General features: G+C 32.0%; 2 protein-coding genes and 1 pseudogene across 3 annotated transcripts; 1 reads left to right on the plus strand and 2 right to left on the minus strand.

Moving 5' to 3' along the window:
* The first annotated feature begins 952 nt into the window (after nucleotides 1-952).
* LOC146954185 (putative carotenoid cleavage dioxygenase 4, chloroplastic) lies at nucleotides 953-2,843 on the plus strand. Its single transcript, XM_085715180.1, has one exon. It carries the CDS (start codon nucleotides 1,012-1,014, stop codon nucleotides 2,755-2,757), a length of 1,746 nt encoding a protein of 581 aa, XP_085571306.1. The 5' UTR covers nucleotides 953-1,011; the 3' UTR covers nucleotides 2,758-2,843.
* A 12,509-nt stretch (nucleotides 2,844-15,352) lies between these two features.
* On the minus strand, nucleotides 15,353-18,392 carry LOC146954186 (plasmodesmata-located protein 2-like). Its single transcript, XM_085715217.1, has 4 exons — nucleotides 17,633-18,392; nucleotides 16,504-16,845; nucleotides 15,859-15,966; nucleotides 15,353-15,756 (listed from the first exon to the last, which is right to left on the minus strand). Exons 1-4 carry the CDS (start codon nucleotides 18,231-18,233, stop codon nucleotides 15,749-15,751), a joined length of 1,059 nt encoding a protein of 352 aa, XP_085571343.1. The 5' UTR covers nucleotides 18,234-18,392; the 3' UTR covers nucleotides 15,353-15,748.
* A 4,628-nt stretch (nucleotides 18,393-23,020) lies between these two features.
* Nucleotides 23,021-25,621, minus strand: LOC146954187 (uncharacterized; annotated as a pseudogene). The gene is made up of 3 exons (XR_015012379.1): nucleotides 25,522-25,621; nucleotides 25,315-25,409; nucleotides 23,021-23,935 (listed from the first exon to the last, which is right to left on the minus strand). The product of XR_015012379.1 is annotated as an uncharacterized LOC146954187 (transcript).
* Nucleotides 25,622-27,435: the final 1,814 nt, after the last annotated feature.

A 27,435-nucleotide genomic window follows, 5' to 3' on the forward strand; every position in this document is an offset into this window, starting at 1 on the left:
GACGAAAGTAGTATTAATTAGAGTTATATTGTATTGGAAATGATGAAAGTTGTATTGAAAATTGAAATGAATCAGTTATTTTGAGACACTTTTTTTTAGTAAATGTGTCAGATATTCCAGGACGGAAGGAGTAATAAAGAAGCCTATGAACCAGTTAAAAAAAAACTTAAGAAAGAAGCTATACATTAATTGTTAGATGTTCTACGATGTCAATTACCTTCTCTTTAACCCCAAAAATACGTGATAGTAAGAGATCTCTTTTAATTTAACTAATGTTCCCGATCAAATCAACTCTGAGGATTAATCTCAACGGTGGTTGTTCGTAGAGAATTTTACCATCTAGACAAAACATATGCTTCAAATTATTGTGGTCCTGTTTACTCAAATGGGAAAATAATGGACTGTGTAACCGTCACAGTTGCAATCATGAGTCATGACTGTTGTGGATAAACTTTGAAGGGTAGAGATTGATTTGGTGAATATATATAACTTGAGCCTTCTAATTTAACATAACAATGCAGATTACTTCAACTATATGACCGCATGAATATTTGTATGCATGCAATCTAGATCCTCACAGTGTCAGCATCAAAACAATAAGGAATCTATTTTTGGATTAATATGGAACTCTAATTTTCTCAAATTCCTTTATATTATCTCTCTGACTCTCTGTTTATATTTATTTGTTCAAGTCCAAAAATAACGAGTAGTCACTATTCAAATTAATTATTATTATTATTAGCTAGATGAAAGTTATTTCAGATTCAAAACTCTAATGTGTTGTTTGTGTCCTAAAATATTTATTTTGCAAGCTTTATCTACATAAAATTCATAATATCTTCATTTTTTTTTAAGAATCTTAATTTCATTTTCAACCTAACAACAATCACATATTTGATTTTTTTCCCATCCAACACAAGATAAGTATCGTACCTCCCTCCTCACACAAACCACAATTTCCCCAATCTTTCACTACAACCCCCAAACATTATCTCCTTCTCCAACAACACCATGATCCCAAAACCCATCATAATAACAAGTAAGCAACCACCAACAACTTCTATCCCTCCCTTTAACATCTCATCCATCAAAACCAAAGAAAAACCCCAAACATCACAATCCCAGACACTAAAAACCACCACCACTACACCCCCCACAAAAACTCTTCCTACACCCCCCACCACCACCACCACCCATAACCTCAAAAAACCACAAACACCATCATCACTCCCAGCATTACTACTCAACACATTCGACGACATCATCAACACCTTCATAGACCCACCAATAAAACCATCTGTAGATCCAAGACATGTTTTGTCTCAAAACTTTGCACCAGTCCTAGACGAACTCCCTCCAACACAATGTGAAATCATTAAAGGCACACTTCCACAGTCACTTAACGGCGCTTACATAAGAAATGGACCAAACCCACAGTTTCTTCCACGTGGACCTTACCACCTCTTCGACGGTGATGGCATGCTTCACGCCATTACAATCTCAAACGGAAAAGCCACACTCTGTAGCCGTTACGTTCAAACTTACAAATACAAAATCGAAAACGAAGCTGGTTACCAACTTATCCCAAACGTGTTTTCTGGTTTCAACTCGCTTATAGCTTCTGCTGCACGTGGCTCCGTCACCGCAGCACGTGTCATATCTGGAGAATACAATCCTTCTAACGGAATTGGTTTAGCCAACACAAGTTTGGCTTTGTTTGGTAACAAACTTTTTGCTTTAGGAGAATCAGACCTTCCTTATGAAATCAAGCTTACACCAAACGGTGATATCCAAACAATCGGCCGTCAAGATTTTAACGGCAAACTCTCCATGAGTATGACTGCTCATCCTAAAATTGACGGCGACACTGGTGAAACTTTTGCTTTCCGTTACGGTCCTATGCCACCATTTTTAACCTATTTCCGTTTTGATGCAAATGGTGTTAAACATAACGATGTTCCGGTTTTCTCCATGACAAGACCTTCTTTTCTTCATGATTTCGCCATTACTAAAAAGTATGTTGTGTTTACGGATATTCAGCTTGGTATGAATCCTCTTGACATGATTTCTGGTGGTTCTCCAGTAGGTTCCGATCCATCAAAAGTTTCAAGGATCGGAATTATACCTCGTTATGCTAGTGACGAGTCGAAGATGAAATGGTTCGATGTGCCAGGATTTAATATCATGCACGCGATCAATGCGTGGGATGGGGAAGATGATGAGGATACTGTGACACTAATTGCTCCGAATGTTCTCTCCATTGAGCATACGATGGAGAGACTTGAGCTTGTGCATGCAATGATTGAGAAAGTGAAGATTAATATCAAAACTGGGATTGTATCAAGACAACCATTATCAGCGCGAAACCTAGATTTCGGGGTGATAAATGGTGATTACATGGGGAAAAAGAATAGGTTTGTTTATGCGGCAATTGGGAATCCAATGCCAAAGATTTCAGGAGTGGTGAAGATAGATGTGTTGAAAGGTGAGGAAGTTGGATGTAGGTTGTATGGAGAGGGTTGTTATGGTGGTGAGCCGTTTTTCGTGGCGAGGGAGGATGGTGAAGAAGAGGATGATGGTTATTTGGTGAGTTATGTGCATGATGAGAAGAAGGGAGAGTCAAGGTTTTTGGTGATGGATGCGAAGTCGCCGGAGTTTGAGATTGTGGCGGAGGTGAAGTTGCCAAGGAGGGTGCCGTATGGTTTTCATGGATTATTTGTGAAGGAGAGTGACATCACCAAGTTGTCGGTGTCGTAGGGAAGACATGGTTTGTCTCTGTTCTAAGATACAATTATTTTTGTTTATACGGTAAACAATTACGGAAATAAATGGGGTTTGAAAAATTTGAGAAGTAGCATTTTCCTTGTTGATACTATAATTTTCCACTTATATCCGGTAAGGTAGAGTGTTGTATATTTAACCGTTTGGTTTGTAGTACTAGTGTCCTCACCCGTGCAACGCACGGCTCGGAAACCTTTGAATACGATGTTAGTTTGATTACAAAGACGAAATTAATTTTTAATTAAAGTTGAAAACGACAATAACAAACTAATTCTACATCGCGGTAGAAATTATGTCATAATTACGTTATTTATTGTTGTCGTCAATTCAAGATAAATATCATTGATTAACAATAGTTGCGTGAAGATAAAAACCACAACAACACACAAACACATTAAACTCACCAAAAGTTGTAAATGATAAGACTATGACAATTTGACTCCATGGGCATAAATAGTTTATTGATTAGGGAATTGTTATAATATTTGAGTTTCCGTTTTTTGTTGACTATGTAACTTACTTGGGTTTGTAAGTCTGCTATATTTTGATTTCCAACAATGTTTAGAACATACTATGTTTTAAAGATGGAAACTAAATTAGAACTTATTATTTGTGAGGTTTTTTATGCAGTAATATTGTTTAATGTATGAGCTAATTTGAATTTGGATTGGAATTAGCTTGAATTGTGATGCAGTTAAGAAATTAACTTGCAAACTTGTAGTTGTGAATATAATTTTTTTTTTAATGTACGAACTTTAAATAGAAAAAAAATGACAGGATTTTTTTTCCATAAAAATTTCATTCATAATGTAATTTTTGGTCATAAACATTTTTATATAGACCGGGTCAATAGTCATGTGGTCCGACCAATGACCCACTGGTTCGATCAGTGACCCAGTGCCTTAACCGGGTCGATCACCGGTCCGAGTTTTAAAACATTGGTCACAAGTGTATAAAAAATAAAAAAAATCCTTGTGGGAGAGAGATAAGAAAGTCACTTGTGATATTGTGGTTGGTCAATGTCGAATGACACAAATGTCACCCAAGTGCTAGCCCGTGTTGTACAAAAAAAAGATCTTTGGTCAATGTCACAAGACATTGACACCCCAATATAACCCAAGTGCTATCCGAGAAGTATAAGGGTCGGATCCAATAACATTTGTTGTATAGACCGTCCCTATAAAAAAATCTTTATCTAATTAAATTAAATAAAAATGATGTGAAATTGTCATGTAGGATGTCTTTTTAGAGTTAAAGGCAGTTGTTTTTAGACATATCACTTTCCTCTTCCTGGACCGTACCATAGACCAATCTCTCCTGTCCCCCCAATTTCTGCCACCCTGGCTAGACCCCAATCCCCCCTACGTGTCTCCCTGTCGGTGAAAGGCTCCGACGCGGTTGCCCTAGGTGAACCTTAAGGTTGGTCGCCTTTCTTTTTCTCTCTAGCTCTCATTCTCTCTATATTGACAAACATTCAGTGCTCTTTTCGTATCGTGACTAATATATGTTCTATATGTTTTTATATTTATTACTAATAAATACTTGACAAATTGTTTTTAATATCTATCGTTAAAAAATATTTGTCTGATATTTTTTATATCTATTAAAGACAAATATCTGTAACATATTATTTTTTTTTATTTTTTTGGGTACAAAACTATTTCTTATATTTATCAGTGATAAATAATTGTCCGTGTTTAGTTATATATTTATTCATGAAAAATAAATTTTTTGGTACAAAACTATTTCTTATATTTTTCAGTGACAAATAATTGTTTGTGTTTAGTTATATATTTGATAAAACTATTCTCGGTTTTTTTTTTAATTTCCCAATGATAATATTTTTCTAGTATTTTTATATATTTATAAAGGCTTAATAGCAGTTTTTGTAACACCCCGTTTTCCCAACAAGAAAATTTCATTTAAAATCAGAGTATTTTGATCACAACGGAATGTCACATACTTCAATTAAATCATAAAATGGATAATAATAATTATCCTTCAAATTCAACATCATGAAAAATCTTAAACTATTGCAGCGGAAAATAGTTCAACATTTAAAAGTCTTGGCACGCAGGCCTTATTGAAAAATCTCATAAATTAGTTCATAAAAGAGACACGTAAGGAATAGAAGTAAAAGCAAGCCCCCATCCCGTTACGTATCAGAGCACCTAGACACCAACTGAGAGTCCACTCATGAACGCCTCTAATCTTTATTACCTGCACATTACCCACGGTCGAGGCAACATATACGCAGAAGGGGTGAGATTTCATAATCAATACATTAAGCATATAATCCAATAAAATGCATTTAACAACTTAAACATTAATAACATATCAACAATTAACAATTAGCATAATTTTTCATTACATAACAAATACAATCATCAATACCATTACTAATTCTCATCACAAATCATAATCAACTTAACACTCAACTTGACGACACAACTCATCCTTGACCGTGCAACTCTATCAACTCGACAACATCTTGACAACTTAAACATCATGAACCTCTTGATATGCAAATGCATTTGGTACCAATACAGAGCATCAAGCTCCCAACCAACTTATATGAGCGTAATTAGGCTCTTCAGGGCATCAAGCCCCCAACATAGTGAGCAAAAGCTCCAGGGCATCAAGCCCTCACCAATCATGTGAATGACTAAGCATTCCAGGGCATCAAGCCCTCAACCAACTTATATGAGTATGCAATGGACTCAACTTCCAACAACTTAGACAACGACGTGTACAACTCATACGACTCATAATCATGGACAACTTCTTAAATTCCAACAACATAGACCGACTCATGCAACCTCAAGACACTAACAGTCGACAACAGAAAACAGCAGCAACATACAACAATTAACAACGCTTGAATGTGTTAACATTCACATAAGGAATTAATTACATCAATATAAATATCATAAAACATCATTATAGCATTCATGCAGCAACACTTCTAATTTTCAGTCACCATAACAGACTTCTGGAGCTTATGAAAGCATCCTAAACAGCTCTCTAACTTACTTCTAAGGTCATCTCAAGACTACACGTGCGAAGGATCGCATCGGGACAATTTTGGGCAACTAACAGCTTAACTCGCAGTGGCAACAGACTTCTGGAGCTTATGAAAGCATCCTAAACAGCTCTCTAACTTACTTCTAAGGTCATCTCAAGACTACACGTGCGAAGGATCGCATCGGGACAATTTTGGGCAACTAACAGCTTAACTCGCAGTGGCGAGTAACTTCACTCGCACTGGCGAGCAAAGTGTGCATTCTGGGTTCCTACGTATTTACTCGCAGTGGCGAGTTATTCTGCTCGCAGTTGCGAGCTCACAGGTCACTCGCAGTTGCGAGTTGCATTGCTCGCAGTTGCGAGTGCTGGGTTCTAGCTCGCAGATGCGAGTGTTCTTGCTCGCAGGTGCGAGCGATGAATGTCAGTACGGCCAGAAACCTAAAAATCACAACTTTTCACCTATATTCATGATTCCTTCATCCAAATAGCATCTAATTATCATCTTAAGTCATATCTAAGGTCTGTATACTAATTTTGCATCAATCTAACATCTGTTCTTGATTTATTCATCAAAATTGATCCTAAACCTAATTCTCAATTCTCACCAAAACTTAACCTAATCATGCTAAATTCATCCTATAGAATTATACCCTTAATAATATTGAAAATTAGTCTCACCCTTACCTGGTTATGATGAAATCGCAGCTCTCCCTCTGGTTCTCCTCTTTTCTGACTTTTCTCCCTTTTTCTCCAAAAACGTACGTATTCTGTTTTCTAACTTTTGTTGTCTATTTATCTCTCCTAATTACTCTTATCACTACTAATTGCTCATCTCACAACACAGCCCAATTTTTAATATTTTTATTTTATTTATCAAATCTTATTTTATTTAATAATAAAATAAGTCATAACAACATAACAACTTCACCACAACAAAATATCCCTCATAATTCAGTTATAAATCATATAACCCATTCAACTTCATAAATCATAAAATTCACACATATCAGCCATGAAAATCACGTAAATCATATATATAAATATATTTTTAAATAATCGAATAATTAAGACGGGCGTTACAGTTTTGGCCCCCTAAGTATCAGTAAGTTGCGATTTTGGTCTCATAACTACATAAAATGCAATCCAGCCCCCTAAGTACCGCCCTTTTTGCAGTTTTGGTCTCATACCAATTTTGACCAAGTCAATGCTGATGTGGACGTCATATGTGTATAATTTTTTTTTTAAGAGTTAAATATGTTTTTGGTCCCTATAAAATTGGGAACTTTTTAGTCTTTACTTAATTTTAATAGCTTTTTTAGTTCCTACAAAAAAAAAATTACTTATCATTTTTTATTTTGAGGGCAAAAATTACTTATAATTTTAGTCCCTGCTAAAACTAAGTTTGTTTAATTATCCTTAAACTCTTAAAGTTTGTTTAACCATCAAAAGGTTCATTTACTAAAATTTAGAATTTTCTAACATGAAACGAATTAAATACAAATTTATAAAAACGACAAAAGTTAAAGATCAAAAGTAACAAAATCTGGACGTAGAAATCTAATTTTGCGATAATTTTTTGCGGAGGAACTTTTAGTAATGTTCCAAACATGTCGGCAAAAAATTGTTCAAAAACTTAAGAGTTTAAGCTTAAATTAAACAAATTTGAATTGAGTAGGGACTAATACCCAGTGCAGGAAAAAAAATTACGGACTAAAAGAGCTATTAAAATTAAGTAAAGACTAAACTTAAAAGGTCCCAATTTTATAAGGACTAAAAACATATTTAACCCTTTTTTAATTATTAAAAAAATAATTTTTTTATTTTTTAATTAAAAAATAAATAAAAATATTAAAGCAATAATAAAAAATAAAAAATACACACGTGGCATCCACGTCAGCATTGACTTGGTCAAAATTGGCCTGAGGGTCAAACTGCAAAAGGGGCAACACTTAAGGGGATGGATTGTATTTTATTTTGTTAGGGGGTCAAAATCGCAACTTCCTGATACTTAGGAGACCAAAACTGCTATTAAGCCATTTATAAATTATAAATACTTGTTCCATATTTTTTGGATGATATTTATCGTTGGCAAATATTTATCAGTGTCTTTTTTATTTTTATTTTTATATTTATTAGTTTCAAAACTTGTTATGTATTTTTTGAGAGGAGCATTTTAGAAATTATTGTTTAAAATAATAGATTTTGCTTTGATATAATTGTTTCTATATTTCTTTTTCCACCACTCTCTCTTATCACGCGCCCACTGATGTTTCGAAAAAGTGTTTAGGGTTTTCAAATCATATAATCCAAATTGAGGTTATTCCCTATATATTTTTTCTTCGAAAAAACACGTGGCTTGCTACGATTGGCTGCTTGGATTTTTATCTTCTTAATAATTTGGACTCAATTATTTCATTGAAAATAATTTTTTTTTTACCAAAAGTTGTGATTTTTTTTCCTCTATAAACAGAGACTTGGATCATTTGATTTGGACACAGAAAAAAATCAAGTTTTTCACTCTCTTAATCATATTATTAGCATTTCTTTTGAAGTTTTAGTCTTTGATTAGTGAAATGGATCCCAATAACAATCAATTCAACACCCAAAATTCTTCTGATTACCCATTTAGCTACCAAAATCCCAACAATTATCAACACCCAAATCAATTTCCCAACCAACATCCTCAAAACCCAAATCAATTTCCCAACCAAAATATGATTGTTGAGGATGAACGAGATACATATGCTCAATGTTGGACCGATTTTGGGCAATCTGAGGGAAGTGGATCTAGTACACCGCAACCATACTCGACCGAGGTGTTACCCACCTTTGCAAATCATGTGCGTGCTAGATCCGAGTTGCGTGATCCAAATGCTCATTACGAATTGCAAGCAGATCTAGTGAAGCACATATGGACAAAGTTTGGAATGTTTCGTGATTGAAGATGATTTGTATCGGACTAAATAAATTAGTTGTGTGTTGTGTGCTTGTTTGTTGTCTTGCATTTTAAGCTATTTGTGTGTTGCGTGCTTAGTTTGTTGTATTGCATTTTAAGTTAAGAAAATAAAAAAAAATATTTAAATAAATTTTGTTTTTACAAAAAACAAAAAAAAATTGTTAAGTGTTTCTTTATTTTAATTTAATTATAATCGATAATTGTAATTTTATGTATTTATAAAAACAAAAATATAAAATTAAATAAGAATAAGAAATAAAAGGTGGTGGGGTAGAGTGTTGAATGAAAAAACCATTGGAGAGGTAAAATTTAATGGGTGTTGAATTAAGAGAGAGAAAATGATGTGGAGTGTTAGGAATTGAAAAAGTGGGTGTTGAAGGTTGTTGAATGAAAATTGTCATTGTGCATAACTAAAAAGTCTGAAATCCATTCCATAAAAAAATCTATCAAAATTTTAAATTTTTGAATACCAACGGACATTTAATAATTTTTAAGAAATCCTAATTGAATATCAACAGATTTCGTTGTATTGAAAAAAAAAGTCTTATTTTTTTTGTTGAATAAAAAAAGTCTTGATTGTCTTAATTGAATATCACAAGATTTATTTATATTTTTTAAAAGTCTTGATTGAATACCACAAGACTTTTATAATTAAAGAGTCTTTTAAAATCTCTTCAAATCTTAATCCAATACATCCAGGGTGTGAAAAGAGAGGAATGTGGAAAAAGAAACAGCTTAGTTATTTAATGTAAAAAAAAAAAAAAAAAAACCCAACTTTAATGAAAAAAATATGGGTTAATTAAGTAAATGGTCCTTATAAATATTCAGAATTTTGTTTTTAGTCCCTACAAAATAAAATCGCACTTTTTAGTCCTTATAAAATTTTGAATCAACATTTTTAATCCCTATAAAATTTTTCCATCAACATTTTTAGTCCCTGTAACAATTTCCATCAACATTTTTGGTCCCTAAAATGGTTAAGGAAAATGTCACAGGGACTAAAAAGTGTGATTTTATTTTATAGGGACTAAAAACAAAACTGTGAATATTTATAGGGACTAAAAACTTAATTAACCCAAAAAATATTAAGTTAATATTAAGTTGAGGAAGTTGGAGATTATGGGGTAATTATACTACCAATATATTAGAATCATTAAAAGAATGCCACATCAATTTCAAATGTCTAATGAGCATGCATTTTGTCAACTCAACATCACACATATTTTGTTAACTTTCAAATTGACACCACATTTCTTTTTAAATTCTTAGGTACAAGTATATGGATCTTCTCACTTATATGTTATCCAGCATCCACTCTTTCATCCATTGTAGAACTTTAACTCAAATTTGACTCATTAACATCTCTCTCAAGTGAGCGAATCTCTGCGTCTGAAATTATGTGACATAGTCAAATAAGGTCAAACGAAGACAAAACATGGTCTAAAAGGCGATATGATTGTATTTTAATAGAGTGGGATTTATGTTCTTTTCTTTCATGAGAAGAGAAAATAAAAACTAGAAAAATAAAGAAGATGAAAAAGAAATTTGAGATTGAGAAATATGTCTAATAAAAAGGAACTTTAAATTGAGAGATTGAGTGAGTTGTCAGTAATTTTATGGGTTTATTGAAGGAGTTGAAGATTTTTTGGTGATTAATTTACTAAAAAATTAGACAAAATAACAAAAAACCACAACATTTAAATGTCTAATAAGCACATATTTTTTTAACTCAACATAGAACATCAATATTTTTATTTGGTCAAATTCTAACAAAGATCAAAAGTGAAGGAATTTAAAATAATAGAGATTGATTAAAAAAAATATTGCATTAAAACAAATGACACCCAAAAAAAATTAAATTGAATAATAATGGGTCATGCTAATCAATGCAATTATGTTATATTTGATCCTTAATCAGTGTCCCGACGGCATTGGTTATCATTTCCCTAAAATTAAACTAATGACATTAAAAACTAACCAAATAGTTAATTCATCATAATCTTTTGAGTTTTGAGGGAACCTACGATACATTGTATCATCACATTAAGCCTACAATACATTGTATCATTACACAGATATATATGATCATCCAATCATATTTTAGTAAAAAGATAGTTGTGAGTGACTAATATATCACAAAGACATAAAAAAGACTGAATAAATCAAAAAAAGAAAAATAAGACGGATTGACCCATGGCATAAACAGATTGGGTCGGACTCTAAAATGTCTGGCCCAATTACAAATAGAATGGGTCATGATAGCTCATTTATGTAGTCAGGCCTCCCGGAACAGGACTGCGTCAAATTAACAAAACACATCTACATTATTTCATTGTCACATCCTACGAAAGACCAAAAGTAAAGTAAATGAAAATAACAGAGGTAGAATATTTTTTTCCATGAAAGCAAATGATATCCAAAAACTAAAATTTAAGATAAAAATTTAATCTAATGAGACCAAAAAACTAACAAAACAAAATATAATAATTTCGGGACTTCCATAGTAGACTACATTAGGTTGCATAATCATGCTAGGCTAAGAGAAACCACACAAGTGAGATCGACATCACATCATCATCCAAAATCTTAAAATAATAGATATATGGGTCATCTTACTTATATTTTGTTCAATATCTACTCTTGCATACACTGGAATTTTAAGTCACTTGACACATTAACATCTCTCCACTAAGGGTAAGACTCTTTGTGTTCGTGTTCCACCACCAAGAAACACTCCTGCACTCCTGCAATGTTAAACCGAGACATCATACAATAGTTAGGCCTTATGGGCAACCAACACGGTTGTGGATCGACACAATTGAGAAAGAGCTACCACACATGTAAAAATAATACTATATCTTCATCCAAAATTTTAAGACTTAAGTATGAGTTTTGTCACCTATTTGTTGTTCAACATTCACTATTTTATCTAATGTTGGATTTAAATGACATTTGATACATCACAATATCATCTCCCTTAAGTATGACGAATTTCTAGCCCGTGCTTGGCACGGGTGTCCATACTAGTATCTATTAAATGTTTTCTCTTCTTTGAAATAGCTAATCCAATATAAAGGAGTACTTAATGCTTTACTTTGATTTTTGTGTTAGAAACTCCAAACTTGGAGACTGATTAATATTATTTTTGTCTCTAATTTCTGTTCGGAATTTTTCAAGCAAAGGTTCTATTACTTTCTTCTTTAAACTCTGAAAATTATTTTCTTCTATTATTTGCTTTCAAAAATTCTATTATTTTCTTCTTGAAGTTATTTATAAGTTCTATTATATTGCAATGTTGCATAACCCGATCATACTCAGACTAATTTATGGTAGTTTAGCCTCTTAAAAGGAATGCTTAAGGCTTATGAATTGCAACTTAAATTTAAAACTTATGAATCAAATTAAATTTAAAACTAATAAATTTCTCATGAATTGAAAAAGTTAGGAAAGCCTACACTACACTTGCCTCTTCATTAAAATGTTATAAATTAAACTTCTCAATTTAGAAAAAATATATCATTTGCTTTCTTAATGAGGGCTTCCAACTGCAAAAATGAAGAGGATGATAGAAAATTAGTTTATACCAATGAGATGTTAAAAAGTGAATAGCAATTGTTGTTTTCAGCTATAGTTATGATTTAGTGAAAAAAAACCCAGTTTTGCATGATAATTTCTTGAGTTTGATTTCATGTAACTGATGTATGATTTAGTAATTTATGCTAATAATTCCAGCTTTAAACTTGATTTCTTGGGTTTGAATTTCAGATGAAGTTTTGTATGATATACCGGAAAAAATTCCATCTTTATGTATGATTTAATGTATAGCAGAGATTTGATGAATACCTTATTATAAAGTGTAGTTGGCATCAGTAAACATTCTCCCCTATTCCATCACATTTATTTTCTCCTTACCCATTATTCTGTTGCAATAGCTTTTCTAATAATGCCCCCTCTTTTTTCACAATATTCTGTAGGAAAAAGAAGTCTAATTCTCCATTTTGTTATTTATTTTTTTGTTGCAGGAACTCTAATCCTCCATGCATCTCTTCCAACCTTGATATCACTCAAGCAATGCAATTTCAGATTTTATCAAAGAACTAAAGTAAATGGTGTAGATAAGAACAATGGTACAAAAGAAATCTAACAAACAATGTATTTATAGGAGAGTTATTCTACAAAGGCTCCATAACATATTTATGTTTATTGGTACAACTAAATATATCATGTTTGATGCAGTCTACAGATAGCTTAACAGTTAGCAGCAGCAGCCTCTATAAATAAAATAAGATAAATTCAGCTACTGGACCAGTTCCCCATTTTGTGTATAACCTCGTAATTGTAAAACCATCAAATCAGCCGACTAATACTTCCTCCGTTTCAAAATGAGTGTCGCTTTAGCAAAAAAAAATTGTTTCAAAATGAATGTCACTTTTAGTTTTCAATGCAATAATAACTTTTTCTTTTCAATTGTACCCTCCAATTAATACTCTGCACACTACTTCCAAAATATTACTTTTAAAACTAACCAATAGTTAATAAGGATAATTTGGTAAACTAACCATTCTCTTTCTTTTAATCATTGCATTTCTTAATATGTGTGTAAACACCTAAAACGACACTCATTTTGAAACGGAGGGAGTATAAAAAAGCTTGTAGAGGGCAGCTGGTCAAATTAAACCCTTCTATCTACTCTAGAAGATGCACCGAATTTGGTCCAAATAAGTGTAATCATCATTAAAATTAAAATTTTCTAGCTTGAAGGCTACTTTGATACTAATTTTTTATTAAACTCTATTATTTTAGGCATGCTAAGATCTTAATTGGGCCACCCCCTATCAAAATTATTTACTCATTTAAAATAATTCAAAATTCCAAGAAAATCCCATTGAGGATGAACAGTTCTCCCCCCATAGGTTAAAGACATGTGTTTGGATTTGGATATTACAATGTGCTTTCATCTTCTTCCTCCGCTTCTTTTTTGATCCTATGTTTTAGTTTATTTCTTAACACGTTGTAATATCCATTTTAGGTATTTAAATGGGTCAAATGTGTACACATCATTCATTAATAATTTTTTAATAGTAATACCTAATAAGCACTCAATCACTCCAATCCAGCATCTAATAAAAAATTCTTAAATCAGACTAAGTAATCTACTAACTACTAACAAATTATTCTTTTAACTTTATCGCTAAACAACAAATTAGTTCTTGAATTGCATCTCTTATAAAGTTACTCTTTTAATTTTATCGCTAAGCAATAAATTAGTTCTTGAATTGCATCTCTTATAATAAGTATCATGATCTTTTTTGCCTATTCACCGGGCAGTTCAATACTTGACCCTACAATATCAAGGAGAGAATTGATGATTTACTTAGATACCGTTTGACTCCTTTTTTTTATTTCTCTACATTTTTAAAGAAAAAGTAGGTCAAACACAATATCAATTAAGTACTTATTAAAAAAAAGTACTGTTTTTTTTAAAATGCATAAAATGGAATAGAATGAGCTTTGTCCAAAAGTTGTTGAATGCTACTTTAGAACTACTTGTTAGTAACAATCTATACGTATCTTATGGACAAGACATATTGTAACAAACTATGCATGTCTATTTCTTACTAAAAAAAACTATATATATCTTTTTCAATGACATCAACATGTAACAAATATAATATCATATAATATAAATTCTTAATTCTTATCTTTTCAAATGGCATCAAAAATATAGTATTTTAATAACTAAATTTGTTATTGTGTATAATTGAAAATGAAAAAACCAACTATTAGATTCAAAGTTTTGTACAATATTTTTCCAAACAACTTTTAACTTAAAAATAATTGTAAGACTAAAAATAATAAAGTAACCAAACAACTTTAACTTCTTTTTTAAAGCTCTTAATTTAAACTTTCTTTTAAAGTAGCTTTTAGACGGTAAAAAAACCATGTCAAACGATGCCTTATTTAACTTTCTTATTTCATTGGTATCCACGATTTTTATCGTGGGTAATTAAAATTAGGCTAAATTATATTTTGGTTATTTTTAAGTCTCACTTAGTCCTCTAAATTTTTTTCATTTTATTTTGGTCTTTCAAATTACAAACAATACACACGTAAGTCCCTTAAATTGTTTTCATTCTATCTTGTTCGGTTAAATCACACATAGGACACATTTTGCTCTCTTAAGTTAGAAACAACAGATATTTAAGGAATCAAAATGTCTAACATTTATAATTTAAGAGGATAACGTTTATAATTTTTGTAATTTAAAGTACCAAAATGTAAAATGTTTGTAATTTGAGGGACTAAAATATAACAAAAAATTGAAAGGACCAAAGTGTGTGTAGAAAAGTAAAATTTTCATTTCCTTGAATAATAAAAATAAATAAATATTAATTTGATTTATTTTAACCATGAGACGTTTTTAATCTTTTTAGGTAGAAATTATCCTAACCAAGTGTGGATTATTACGTCTAACCAAATTTTTCCCTACACAAAAACAATAGCACTCCAACTAGTATAAATCAAAAAGGAAAAAAGAAACCTCAACTTCTATGATTCTATGTATTTGAGGGGTAGAGAAAGACATAAAGCTAGGGAGAATGCAACTTGCAACTTTCCAAAAGCATTGCTCAAAAACAAAAACTTTCCAAAAGCATTATAAAGTCAATGAAAAACTAGAAAATTGAAGAGGGAAAATAATAGTGTCACCCACATGGCTCAACAAGGATATGGCCCCAAAATTTTCATCCACTAAGGAATGTCAAATAATATCAACCCTTCTGAACATTTAGCACTTCCAGAAGATCTATGTAATTACAACAATAATTACATTGAAGCATCTGATATTCTTTCTGTACCAAACCAGTCAAGCTCTATTTACCACAAAAATTTCCAGCTTTCATTCATCCTTATAAATAAGCTGAAATGTAAGCAAATTTTCATCACAAGAAGAATTTTTCCTTGTCACAAATTATTTTCAGCATGCCATCAATAATCTGTGGAAGATAAAATGATATTGCAGAATGAGTAAATAAGAATCAAAACATGAGATGAGACTAAAATATAAACATAAGAGTTCATAAATAACTCATACATACCATTGTGTTTCTTTGTCAAATTCCTAGCAAATAGCAAGAATATAACTAGAAAAGCCACTCCAGCAATTCCTCCTAGTATTATAGCAGCTGTTTTCCCTGGATCTTGCCCTGTCATTGCATCAAATCAATATGATCATACTTAGAAGACTAGCAACTTTTCCTTAATCCTTGGAAAATTTAGGGAGCAGAATTATTTTAATCAATCTAGTATCCCACATCATCAATATTTCAAAATGATGTCTAGAATTACAAAATTTTAATCAAGTTTGTCCCTCAGTTTGAAATTATTATCAAATGCATCGCAGACAACAGGTCACTTAGTTTCAAATTCATCTCTGAGATTACAAACTTAATGTCATTCTAGTCCTAAAAATATCAACCAAGCGACGAATTTGATCAAAATTGTACAATTTCGGTGATCAATTTTGAATATCTATAATGCCATGAACTAAATTGATATTTTACAACAATTTTATCGACTAGTTCATATATTTACTCATTGTGAAATTAACCAACATTTGTCATAAAGGGCAAGGACAGTATGACAGATTAGTCAAAATTTACCATACAAATCGACACTTATTTTCACCTTTTCCCAACACCAAATTTTGGTTCAATGTGTAGGTGTTAAACATTAGTTCTTACCTGAAGAAAATGAGGAGTATGAAGAATGTCTAGATGGAACTCCATTAGGGTAATAGCCATAACTAATGAAACACTTATGCAAAAAGATTTCACCAGAAATAGAGTTGCCACATTCAACTTGAGCTCTTTGAACAGCATTTTTCACACACTGTCCACAATCAGAATCACCAATATCACCTTCACATTGTGCCAAAACATAAAATGCCATATAGTTAGTTGTATAAAAACCATGACCACTAACAACCCCATTTTCCATCGCTGATAAAGCAGCGTCTCTTCTCTCCCCAAAACCACTTCCAGCAACATTTGTTATCCCACAAGTCTTATAGAGCATCTGCATACCTAACATTTGTACAAAACTTGTCAGCTCATCCAAAAGAGTTCGATCTTGTAAGCTCATAGTGACATAGTTCAAATTCTCTCGAGGAAAATTCTAGTCATTAATGTCACTTTAATTCTAAAAAATTTCCCCTTTTCAATTTAGTCATTCTATTAAGATAATACATAGCGTATGAAGTATATAAAATCTGTCAAAATAGTCGGGACCAAATTGACCGATTACACATTCTTTAGAGACTACTTATTAGAGAAATTCTAATATAGACCTCCTTCATAAGTGGTCCACTATGGACAAGTGCTTAAACAAGGTGTAAAACCTCGTCTACGACAGACATCACATCGTCTCTTAGTAGTAGATGTTACTGGTCCTTGTCATTTTTACAATTGGAATAATGAATTAATTTATATCAGTTTGATCATAACAACAGAAAATAAATATGTAGCTCGTATTAAACCGACAACAATCTAATCACCAACTTAGCAGCAATTATGATGAATGTCATCAGTTTTTATTTCTGGATAGTATTGTCAACCTTAGTTAAAAAAAATTATAATTTTAAGTACTCACCCTACTTATTATATTTAAATATTTTAGAGATTAAATAAAAGATAGTGGTAGCCCCAGCACTTTTGATGGACGACGTGTGGTGTCCGACACAGACACGCGTGATCACGTTGAATTATGCCATTTTTTCAAATTATTATTGATGTGAACACTAATAACCCCATTTTCCACCACTGATAGTTTAAACACTAAATTGATATAAAAAAATATAAAAAATCTGCATACCTGATATTTGGGTATAACCAGCAACTTCATATAGTAGATAACAACCAAGAAGTTGAACTCTTGCAGCAATAGTTTTGCCACAAAATTTGTTGGACAAAATTGGTAGTTTCTTTACACAATTGTAGCAAGCAGAATTAGTGAGATCCCCTCTACATTGGAACAAACCAGTTATACTGTTTTGGCCACTACCAGTAGTGGTTTTATAGAACTTAGTTTTGGTGGATTGTGAAACTAGTGAACCAAGGAGTGTAGAAAGTGTTTGTGAGTATATTCCATTTGGATCTATAAAAGTTTCTTTTGAACAACCTTTGTAGACTAATGTAGTGTAATCTGAAGAAGATTTTGCAAAATGAGGTGGGTTAATATTAGTGAATAAAGCTAGAATAAATGAAAGAAATATGGGTTTTAAGGTGAAACTCATTTTCCTTTTTGTGTAGTAGTAAGGTATCAAATCATTGCAATTTTGAGGAAAATCTTTGAAGTTGTTAAGGATTTGTTTTATGGTTTTGTGGTGGTGAGAAGGTGGGATTAAATTTTCTTTGGATAGCCTTAAAGCCTTAGGACATGTGCAGATGGGTGAGTTGGGTAAGTTGCATTGCATCTACTGCTGTATTTTCTCTCTCTCTAGAATGAGTGCAATGTAGAAAAGAAGATAAAAAAAAAAGTATTTATAAATAATATACTTTTGGAAATGGTGTGCTATTTCTGTAAAAAAAAGATTTAAATGATTTTCTATTTTTATTTGGAAAGTACTTGAGGTGAAAGAAAACAAAATGTGGTGGGAGACAAGGGACTTTATAAGGTGAACCTTTTGATATGGAGTTTTTTAATTGGTGGTTGCCATGATGTGGTACCTACAAGATGATAAATCACGAAATTTGGTAGGTTAATTATATATTGCACAAGTGAGATAAGTTTTATTTATTTTTAAGATTTTTTTATCATTAAATTAATTAGTCTTAATATTACATAAAATGTGAATTAGTTGTTTTTTTTTCACTATGATGTGATATATTGATTCAATGATAGAAAATAATAAATTTGTTTATGATCAAAACTATTTTACTTGTGCACATTAAGGTATTTTGAATTAAGGTATTTTGAATTAGCTTTTCCTACAAGGTATGGGTGTTCAAACTAAACTTCATATTATCAAAGAACTCTCCAAAACTATATCATATGTGTGATCTATTGGTAAGCTCCATTTGAGGTTTATATATGATGTCTATTGTTAACAAAAAGTGTTTATGTAGGGTTTTTTTTATAAGCATATGGGTTTAATTTAGAAGGAGCGTCCAATTAGGATTTGAAAGGATTTTAAAAGAATCTTTTATAATGAAAAAACTAAAAAGTCTTGTAGTATTTATGGGTAGCACTTTGATGACATTGGAGTGTCAATATCATGTGACATTGGTCAACCATAATGTCACAAGTGTGCAAAATGACAAAAAATCATTACTTTCTTTTCTCTCACTCACAAAGACATTTTGTCATTTAATGATTTTTTGTCATTTTGCACACTTGTGACATTTTGGTTGGCCAATATCACATGACATTGGAACCCCGATATCACCAAAGTGCTAATAAGGCATTTAAAGGCATCTATATGTCACATGTTCCAACAAAAAGCCTTCTTTTTTACAATATAGTATAGGATGTGAGAGACTTTTTCAATTAACATTTTGTACATATATGCTTGACAAAATTTCATATCCATTTCAATTCAATGGAGGTGTCATTTTTTCAACGTTGGTGATGCTTTTCCAATTATTGCCACTTCTCTCTTTGACGAGAGACAACTAATATTTGTAAAACTATTTGGTGATAATTTTTTCTCTTGTACTTACATGATGTTTTTATCTTCCCTCTTCATTTTTTTTTATTGTTTTTGACCAACAAGAAGAGAAAAAAAAAGAATGTTGCTACATAAGTTGTCATCAATTGGTTGTATAAATATTACTGCTCTTGTTCTAATGGTTGAGGTTTGCTTTAATCTTTCCTTTTTTTAACAAAAAAATATAGACTAACTTGAGTGGGCATAGTTGTTATATATTTGTGGATATATAACATAACGATCACAAAAGCTAGGCGCAGCAATATTTTGATATGCCAATGTGTTCCATCATCCATGATCATTATGGCATTGTGGACTATATTTATTTTGACTTGCAAAAATTCTCTGTGAACTACTGTGTTCTTCTTCAATCTCTGAGGACAGTCAAATTAATGAGATAGTTATTGCAGTATCAAGATTTGGTGATGCTACGCTGTTCCACTTTCTGTACTTAGTCGTGGTGTTGGATGGTTGTAGTACTTTGTCATTATTTTACAATGCATATACAAGTTCATTTACTTGGTGAAAATTAGACTCATTTGTTGAAGTTTGATGGTTTCAGAGTATAGGCACTTCTAAATGGCTTTTATGGCATCATTAGTTCCTTATTGTATATGTATGATTATGAAAATTTATATAACTTTTTATCTGTTGACTTGTTGTATAAGAAAGAGCTTGGGGGTTGAGTTTGGAATTGATATTTCCTCCTTAGCTTTACACGTACGGTCTAGGAATTTTCTACTTCTTTTTGGATCAATGAATTATTAAAATAAATTCAGTAAATTAGTAAGATACAAAAAAAATCTAATTGATTGGTTGGATTCTTTAATGATTAAAATATTATAAATGTATTATCAAGAAAATAAACAAGTCACACACTCACAACTAATCACAAACACCAAAACACCCATTAAGGTAACCCAATATATGGCTAAAAAAACAATATATACATTCATATCACAAGATAAATGTGGTAGACACAAGTAGTGCCACACAAGAAACATGACAAGAAAAATGGACACTGCTGTTACAACAACAATTGTGATCACCTAATTAACAATGTATACAAAAGGAAAAAAACCAAAATAGTCTCTGGTTAATTAAACCTGTACCCAAACCCTAAACAACAAATGATTAATTACTTCTTGTTTCTCTCATGTTGGTGCAATTGAAACAAGGGCAAAATCAGTTAGAATATCCAATGAGTTTGTGAAAATCAAACATAACATCTATGCTCTCATTAAAACAAGCGGTATTTTGGATCTTCTCGAGTTCGAGTCGCGCCGCTTCTCTTTGTTCTTGTCGAACTTGACCCTTCATTTGTCTCCAATTAGACAACGTCTTCTTCACTTCAATATCATCAATAAAAGGACCAACAAGTTTTTGGTAAGGAGATTGATGATCTTTAACTCTTTCTTCTTTTTCTTTCTCCGACTCTATCATGATCTTTGCGACCACATTTACGGAAACAAATTTTCTCTTGACACATTTTCCTTTGACGGAAAATGGTTTTGCCTTGAATCCAACACCTTGATGAATCACTTTCCTTTTGCCTTGACACATTTTAGGTTTTGATCGGAGGGTTTGTGAAAGGAAGGTTTTTGTGAATACAAAGACACAAGCGGTGAATAAGAATGTAATGGAAGAATGAATGTGTTTTTCTTAGTTAGGGTTTTCGTGTTGTTCTCTAGTTAAAACATAAGTAACCTTGATTGAACCCCAGGAAGCTTCCTTCCAACGGTAATAAAATCGTGTAATTACCTAAAAACTAATTATTTCTTTTATATTTTACTATTTACTTTTTTTATTCTCTAAGTTGAATAATAAATTGATTGACTTACAAAATTAATTGAAGTATGTGTTGTATTTAACATCAGGGTAAATCTTTCTCTCTCATACGAAATTAATTAATCTACCATTGTTTTTTTTTTACCTTCTGGTTCTCAGGGGAATGAGACCGAGTTCAAGTAAAGTTTCACAAATAATCGTTCTACTCCATGATCGAACTCTAGTTCTCTCGAACGATTCATCATTTAGTGGAGTTCATTAATCACTTGAGTCCAATCCACTCGGTTCAAATTAGGTTAATTTAGTTTTATTAAACGATTTTATTTTCTTTCTTCACAAAAACATTCTTCACTTAGACAACAATCATATGATAGGTTAATTGAAAATGAGGTTGGGTAGCTCAATTTGTTTGAGCTAAGAGTTAAAGAAGTTGGAGGTCCGATGTATAAACTTGGGCGAGAAGAAAAATAATACTCTAATAACTAATTACTAAAAATAGTCATTTAAAAAAATAAATGAAAATGAATTAGTTGAATATAATCACATGTGTCTTTGTCTGACAAGGACACATGTGTTGAACAATAGACATACCTACTATTAGAGTTGTCGGTGTTACAAATTTTTAATTAGTGTTTCAGCTAGCATACGACGTTTATTGCTCAAAATTGAAAACAGTTGGACTCAACTCATACATGTTTATATGCACAAATATATCACATATTCTTCATGATACTATGCAAGTTGGATTCTCTGCATCAATTGTTTTACTTGTTTGAAGGGTCGTCTGAGTCGAAGTTATCCATGTGTGTGAGGCTTTTAGCTGGAAAGTCAAATTGGAATGTACGCGAAGAATGTGCGGAGTACTTCACGAAAATGATGAGAGATTCGACTCCTGTACCAAGAAAATGTACCTTTAAGTTATTATGAAGCAAAGAGATTAATGTCGAAGTTGGGATTGGAAGAAAAAAAAGATTGATTGTTGTGTTAATGGGTGCATGTTGTTTTAAGACAATGAATTTGGTAAGAATGATGGCACGTTGGAGGAGTGTAAATTTTGCAATTCACCAAGGTATGAAGTGAGAGGTGATGATGTTGATCGTAAGAAGAAACGAATCGCAGTCAAGTCAATGTTTTACCTGCCAATAATACCAAGACGGAAGAGATTGTTTGCATCAATGCACACAGCTGGTCATAAGTAGCAAATTAATTTGTTAATACTTGCGAGTCACCCTTAATTTCGAGTATATAACGCTTCTTGAACGTTGGCGCATCTTCATAGTAGCGACATCTCACTCGTCTTTGTCTTGCTGCTTCCCTTTCTTGTTGTTGGCTTTGATGTTTTTGCTCACAGTGTTGATGTTGTTCTTGTTCTTGTTCTTGTTGATGTTGTTGTTGTTGTTGTTGTTGTTGGTGCTGCACATTGGATACTGGCATAAATCCTCCATTAATACCAAAAAATTCTAAAAAATGGCCATCTTATAAAAGATCTGATGATATTATAGGAGGTCTTGCAGAGAAAGGAGTGTTACTATATCCTGGTAAGTGTGTATATAGTGGAGGAGTAACACTAGACATAGTGCCTCCAGGGAATGAAACTCCATGTATACTAGGAGATGGAGTAATAATAACATTGTGAGCAAAAACATCAAAGCCAACAACAAGAAAGGGAAGCAGCACGACAAAGACGAGTGAGATGTCGCTACTATGAAGTGGCGCCAACGTTCAAGAAGCGTTATATACTCGAAATTAAGGGTGACTCGTAAGTATTAACAAATTAATTTGCTACTTATGACCAGCCGTGTGCATTGATGCAAACAATCTCTTCAGTCTTGGTATTATTGGCAGCTAAAACATTGACTTGACTGCGACTCATTTATTCTTATGATTAACATCATCGCCACTCACTTCATACCTTGGTGAATTGCAAAATTTACACTCCTCCAACGCGCCATCATTCTCACCAAATTCATTGTCGTAAAACAACATGTACCCATTAACACAACAATCAATCTTTTTTTCTTCCAATCCCAACTTCGACACTAATCTCTATGCTTCATAATAACTTAATGGTAAATTTTCTGGTACAGGAGTCGAATCCCTCATCATTTTCGTGAAGTATTCCGCACATTCTTCGGGTACATTCCAATTTGACTTTCCAGCTAAAAGCCTCACACACATGGATAACTTCGACTCAGACGACCCTTTAAACAACGGTTCATTTACTTTTTTCATCATTGAGTAAAACTTCAACGCCTTCTCGTTCGGGATAATTTCCTCTTCAATGCCCTCATCATAAGACAGATTCACCCCGAGAGCATCACCGACCATATCTTCCATCATACCAAAGTTTTCACACCCTGTATGCGCTCCACTGCTTGAAGCCTGCTTATTAACATCAAACTCATCTGACTCTTGTTCACCATGATGTCTCCACACATAATAATCCTCCATAAAACCAAAATCCTCTAAATGTTTTATGACATCTTTCGGGCTCTGAATCAACCTACACGTACATTTAAGACACGGACATCTAATCCCTCCCTCACTTCAAAAAATATCTTGTGACATGGCGAAAGCAACAAATTCACGAATTCCTTCCTTAAATTGAGCTTTAAGTGTCCTTTTCCCCATTTTTTTCTATCGTATATCCAACTTCGATGAAGAATATATTGATCCATCTTCTGCATCATTGACATTAATTCAAATTAATTTATATTTTCTATAAGAACATATTTCTTTTTAATTAACAACCTAATTCCTTAGGAATTAACTTTTTTACCAACCAACATTTCTATACATATTCCTAAAAAAAAACATTTATATACATATTTCTATTCTAATAACAATATCGTTAAAATAACATATTTAAACTATTATTTTTTATAATAATAACATTTTTTTCCTTCAAAAACATATTTTTTAAAGAATGAATTTTTATACTATTCTATTTTTTTCGTTGTCATACGAGACAATAATAAGCATTACACGTGCTATCGACAAAATTCATTACCACAACCTAATTAACATATTTCTTATTAACAACCTATTTTTTTTCCTAATTAACATTGTTACTAACCTACCTTTTTCTAATAATAATAATAATAATAATAATAATAATAATAATAATAATAATAATAATAATAATAATAATAACAACAACAACAACAATAACAACAACAACAACAACAAAAATAATGATGATGATGATGATGATGATGATGATGATGATGATGATGATGAGGTTATAAATGAGTTTTCAAGTTTAGTCCCTATAAAATTTTAATGATAATTTTAATCCTCCAAAATATTGTAGTTTTCAAGAATAGTCCCTATTTTAAAAACTTTTTACAAAAAATAGATACTTTTTTTTTGAAAGAAAAAAAATGGATACTTTTAATCCTCCAAAATAGTACCTATAAAAATCAAATATAGAGACTAAAAACATATTTAACACAAAATAATAATCCATTTTCAACCCTTCAAACAAAGGTATCAATGAGGGTGTCATCTTGTGTCTCACCTAATCTAGCTCCCATCTGTACTGTTCTAACATGATAGAGTAAATTTTTTATAAAATACATGATGACTCACCTAATATTACCACTATTTGCTTTCTATAAGGACTATTTTAGAGGATTAAAAATATCTATATTTTTGTAAAAAGTTTTCAAAATAAGGACTATTCTTAAAAATTATAAAGTTTTGGAGGACTAAAATTATCATTAAAACTTTATAGGAACCAAACTTAAAATATTAATTATTTTTATAGGGACTAACTGTTCTAACAATAAATAAAAAATACTAGAAGAAAAAAAGCACCAGCAAAAATAACTAAAATAATTACTAACCTAACATTATTTTTACTAACTAATATTTTTATCTTTGCTAAAAAAAAACTAATATTTTTATCAATAACTAAGACAACAATTTTACTTCCTTAAAAAAAAAGACAACAATTTTACTAACATCTTTTAATAGTTATTAACAAACAGTTTTAATGCTAATCACAACATTTTTTTTTACTAATACTAATAATTTTAAATAAATAGGAAAAACTAACCTCAAATAATATAATTTGATGACAATGCAGATCGGAAAAGTAGTAGCCAGCAGCAACAACAATAACTTGTAATAGGAAATGGAACCAAATATTAACTGCAAAAAATGATGTAACATATATTACATTAACATCCTTCAAAAAAAATATATTACATTAAAATTTTATTTTTAAATATAAAAGTTGAAATCAGATAAAAAAAATAGTTACCTTATGTGAAAAAAATATGCAAGATCAATTGTTGAAATGGTAGAGATGGAAAATAAAATTGTAGTGAGAAGTGTTAAAAATATGGAATAATGAAAAATATAATAGAGAAGTGTTGAAAGACATGTATATATATACACACAAGAACCCAGTTAAATAACACAATGGGTTGCTCAACGGTCACCTGCTAGCAATTGAATCTGCCAGGCTTTTTTTTCACTGTGCTCAACGTTAACATAGAGCTGTCACGTTACCTTTTTCCTGCAAAACCTGCTGGATTCTGTACCATGTGTTTACCTAGGAAATATTTCCTCGGTAACCACCTTCGTTTCCTCGCTAACACACATGCTGACTGAAAAAGGTAACGAAGGTCAAAGAAGCTTACCTAGGAAAATTTCCTCGGTATGCATTGTCGATAGCGAGGAAACTGAATTCCTCGGTATAATTCCTAGCTAACTTCAATGTTTCTTGTAGTGTATGCATGGGAGCTTGCTGTTGGGCCACATTGATACTCCTAAGTCCTATCAAGAGCTCAACAAAGCAACAAAAGGTTTCAAAGGAGAAAGAGTTTATTTGGGCAGAGTGATTTTGGCAGAGTTTACAAAGGGACATTGTCAAAATAAAAGATCCAAGTAGCTGTTTAGAAAATGCCCCATGAATCAACACAAAGGCTGAGGGAATTCGTGTCTAAAATCACCAACATAGGCTTGCTTTGCCACCATAATTTGGTTCAGTTATTCGGGTGGTGTCGCCGCAAAGGTGACCTCCTACTTGTGTATGATTTCATGGCTAATGGAAGCTTAGACTAGTAGTTATTTGATGAGGCAAAATCCAACTTATGTATCACGTTGTATTTTGTCTAAGCGCATGGATGAGAATGGAGGCTCGTAGGAGAAGCATAGGTTGTGATTCTCTCTGGAGCCATGAAACAAGCGTATGCTGCTAGGCCGATGGAGGAGGAAGAGGGATTTTAGGAGTGCGTATTAATGCAGGTCTCCGTAAAATGATTGATCATCTCTCTTTACTCTTCAACATCATGCAATTTATATCTATCTACTTCAGATTTGAGTAGTTGATGTGAGTTTGTTGTATTTTGCATTGGAGGATTTGTACTCATCCATTTGTTCATGTTATTAGTATTATACGTGTTGTTGCTATGAAATTCTATAGTAGTGTTTATTTGAGTGTTTTATGTGGTTGGGTAAGATTTCTATTTAGTGGATATTAAAATTGTTCTCATAAAATAGCAGTAGGAGGCCAAGTGTTGAAATGTGATCTCCAAATCTGTTTCGATGTCGTTGGCCGACAAGTAATTTGAACTCGTAAGGGCTTCTAAACATTGGATTTTGGCTATTTTCTTATGATAGAGTGTGATCCACTAAGTTTTCTCCTTTTTAAGTTTCCAAGTAGGATTTATCGCTTTCATATAATGATCAGTTTGTTTCTCAAACATACTCTTTGGGTTTCCTTTGATTCCTGCAGTTGGCAGATTGTATTGAAATTGGTTCCCTGCGTTGGTTATACTGCTCATTATCAGCAATCTCTAACAACTTTCATTGTCGAAACTTTGAAATGTGTGGCCGGCGAGCAGGACAGTGATGTGTACAGTATTGTCTTTTTTGAGTATGTAGGCATTGAAAATGAAATTGGGTATGGGTTCTTCGATTTTTTTGTCTTTTACTTTGATTGCATTAGTGAGAAATGCACAGAATTTGAAAGCTATTGGACAAACTTCTTGAAATGAGGTGCTGCTATTGATCTTGAAATTATATGGTGATCTGTTATAGGTGTTGAAATTAGGTGCATGTTATATAATCAAGTTATTGGACTAATGTTGCTACTTTGAGTACATTATACTAAGCTGATCTGAAGAAAGCAATATGAAGATGGTATCATGCAACTTTGAGAACAACATAA

The sequence above is a fragment of the Medicago sativa genome, chromosome 1, assembly GCF_051527215.1.
Source record: "Medicago sativa cultivar Bolivia chromosome 1, Bolivia_mono, whole genome shotgun sequence".
Taxonomy (NCBI): Eukaryota; Viridiplantae; Streptophyta; class Magnoliopsida; order Fabales; family Fabaceae; genus Medicago; species Medicago sativa.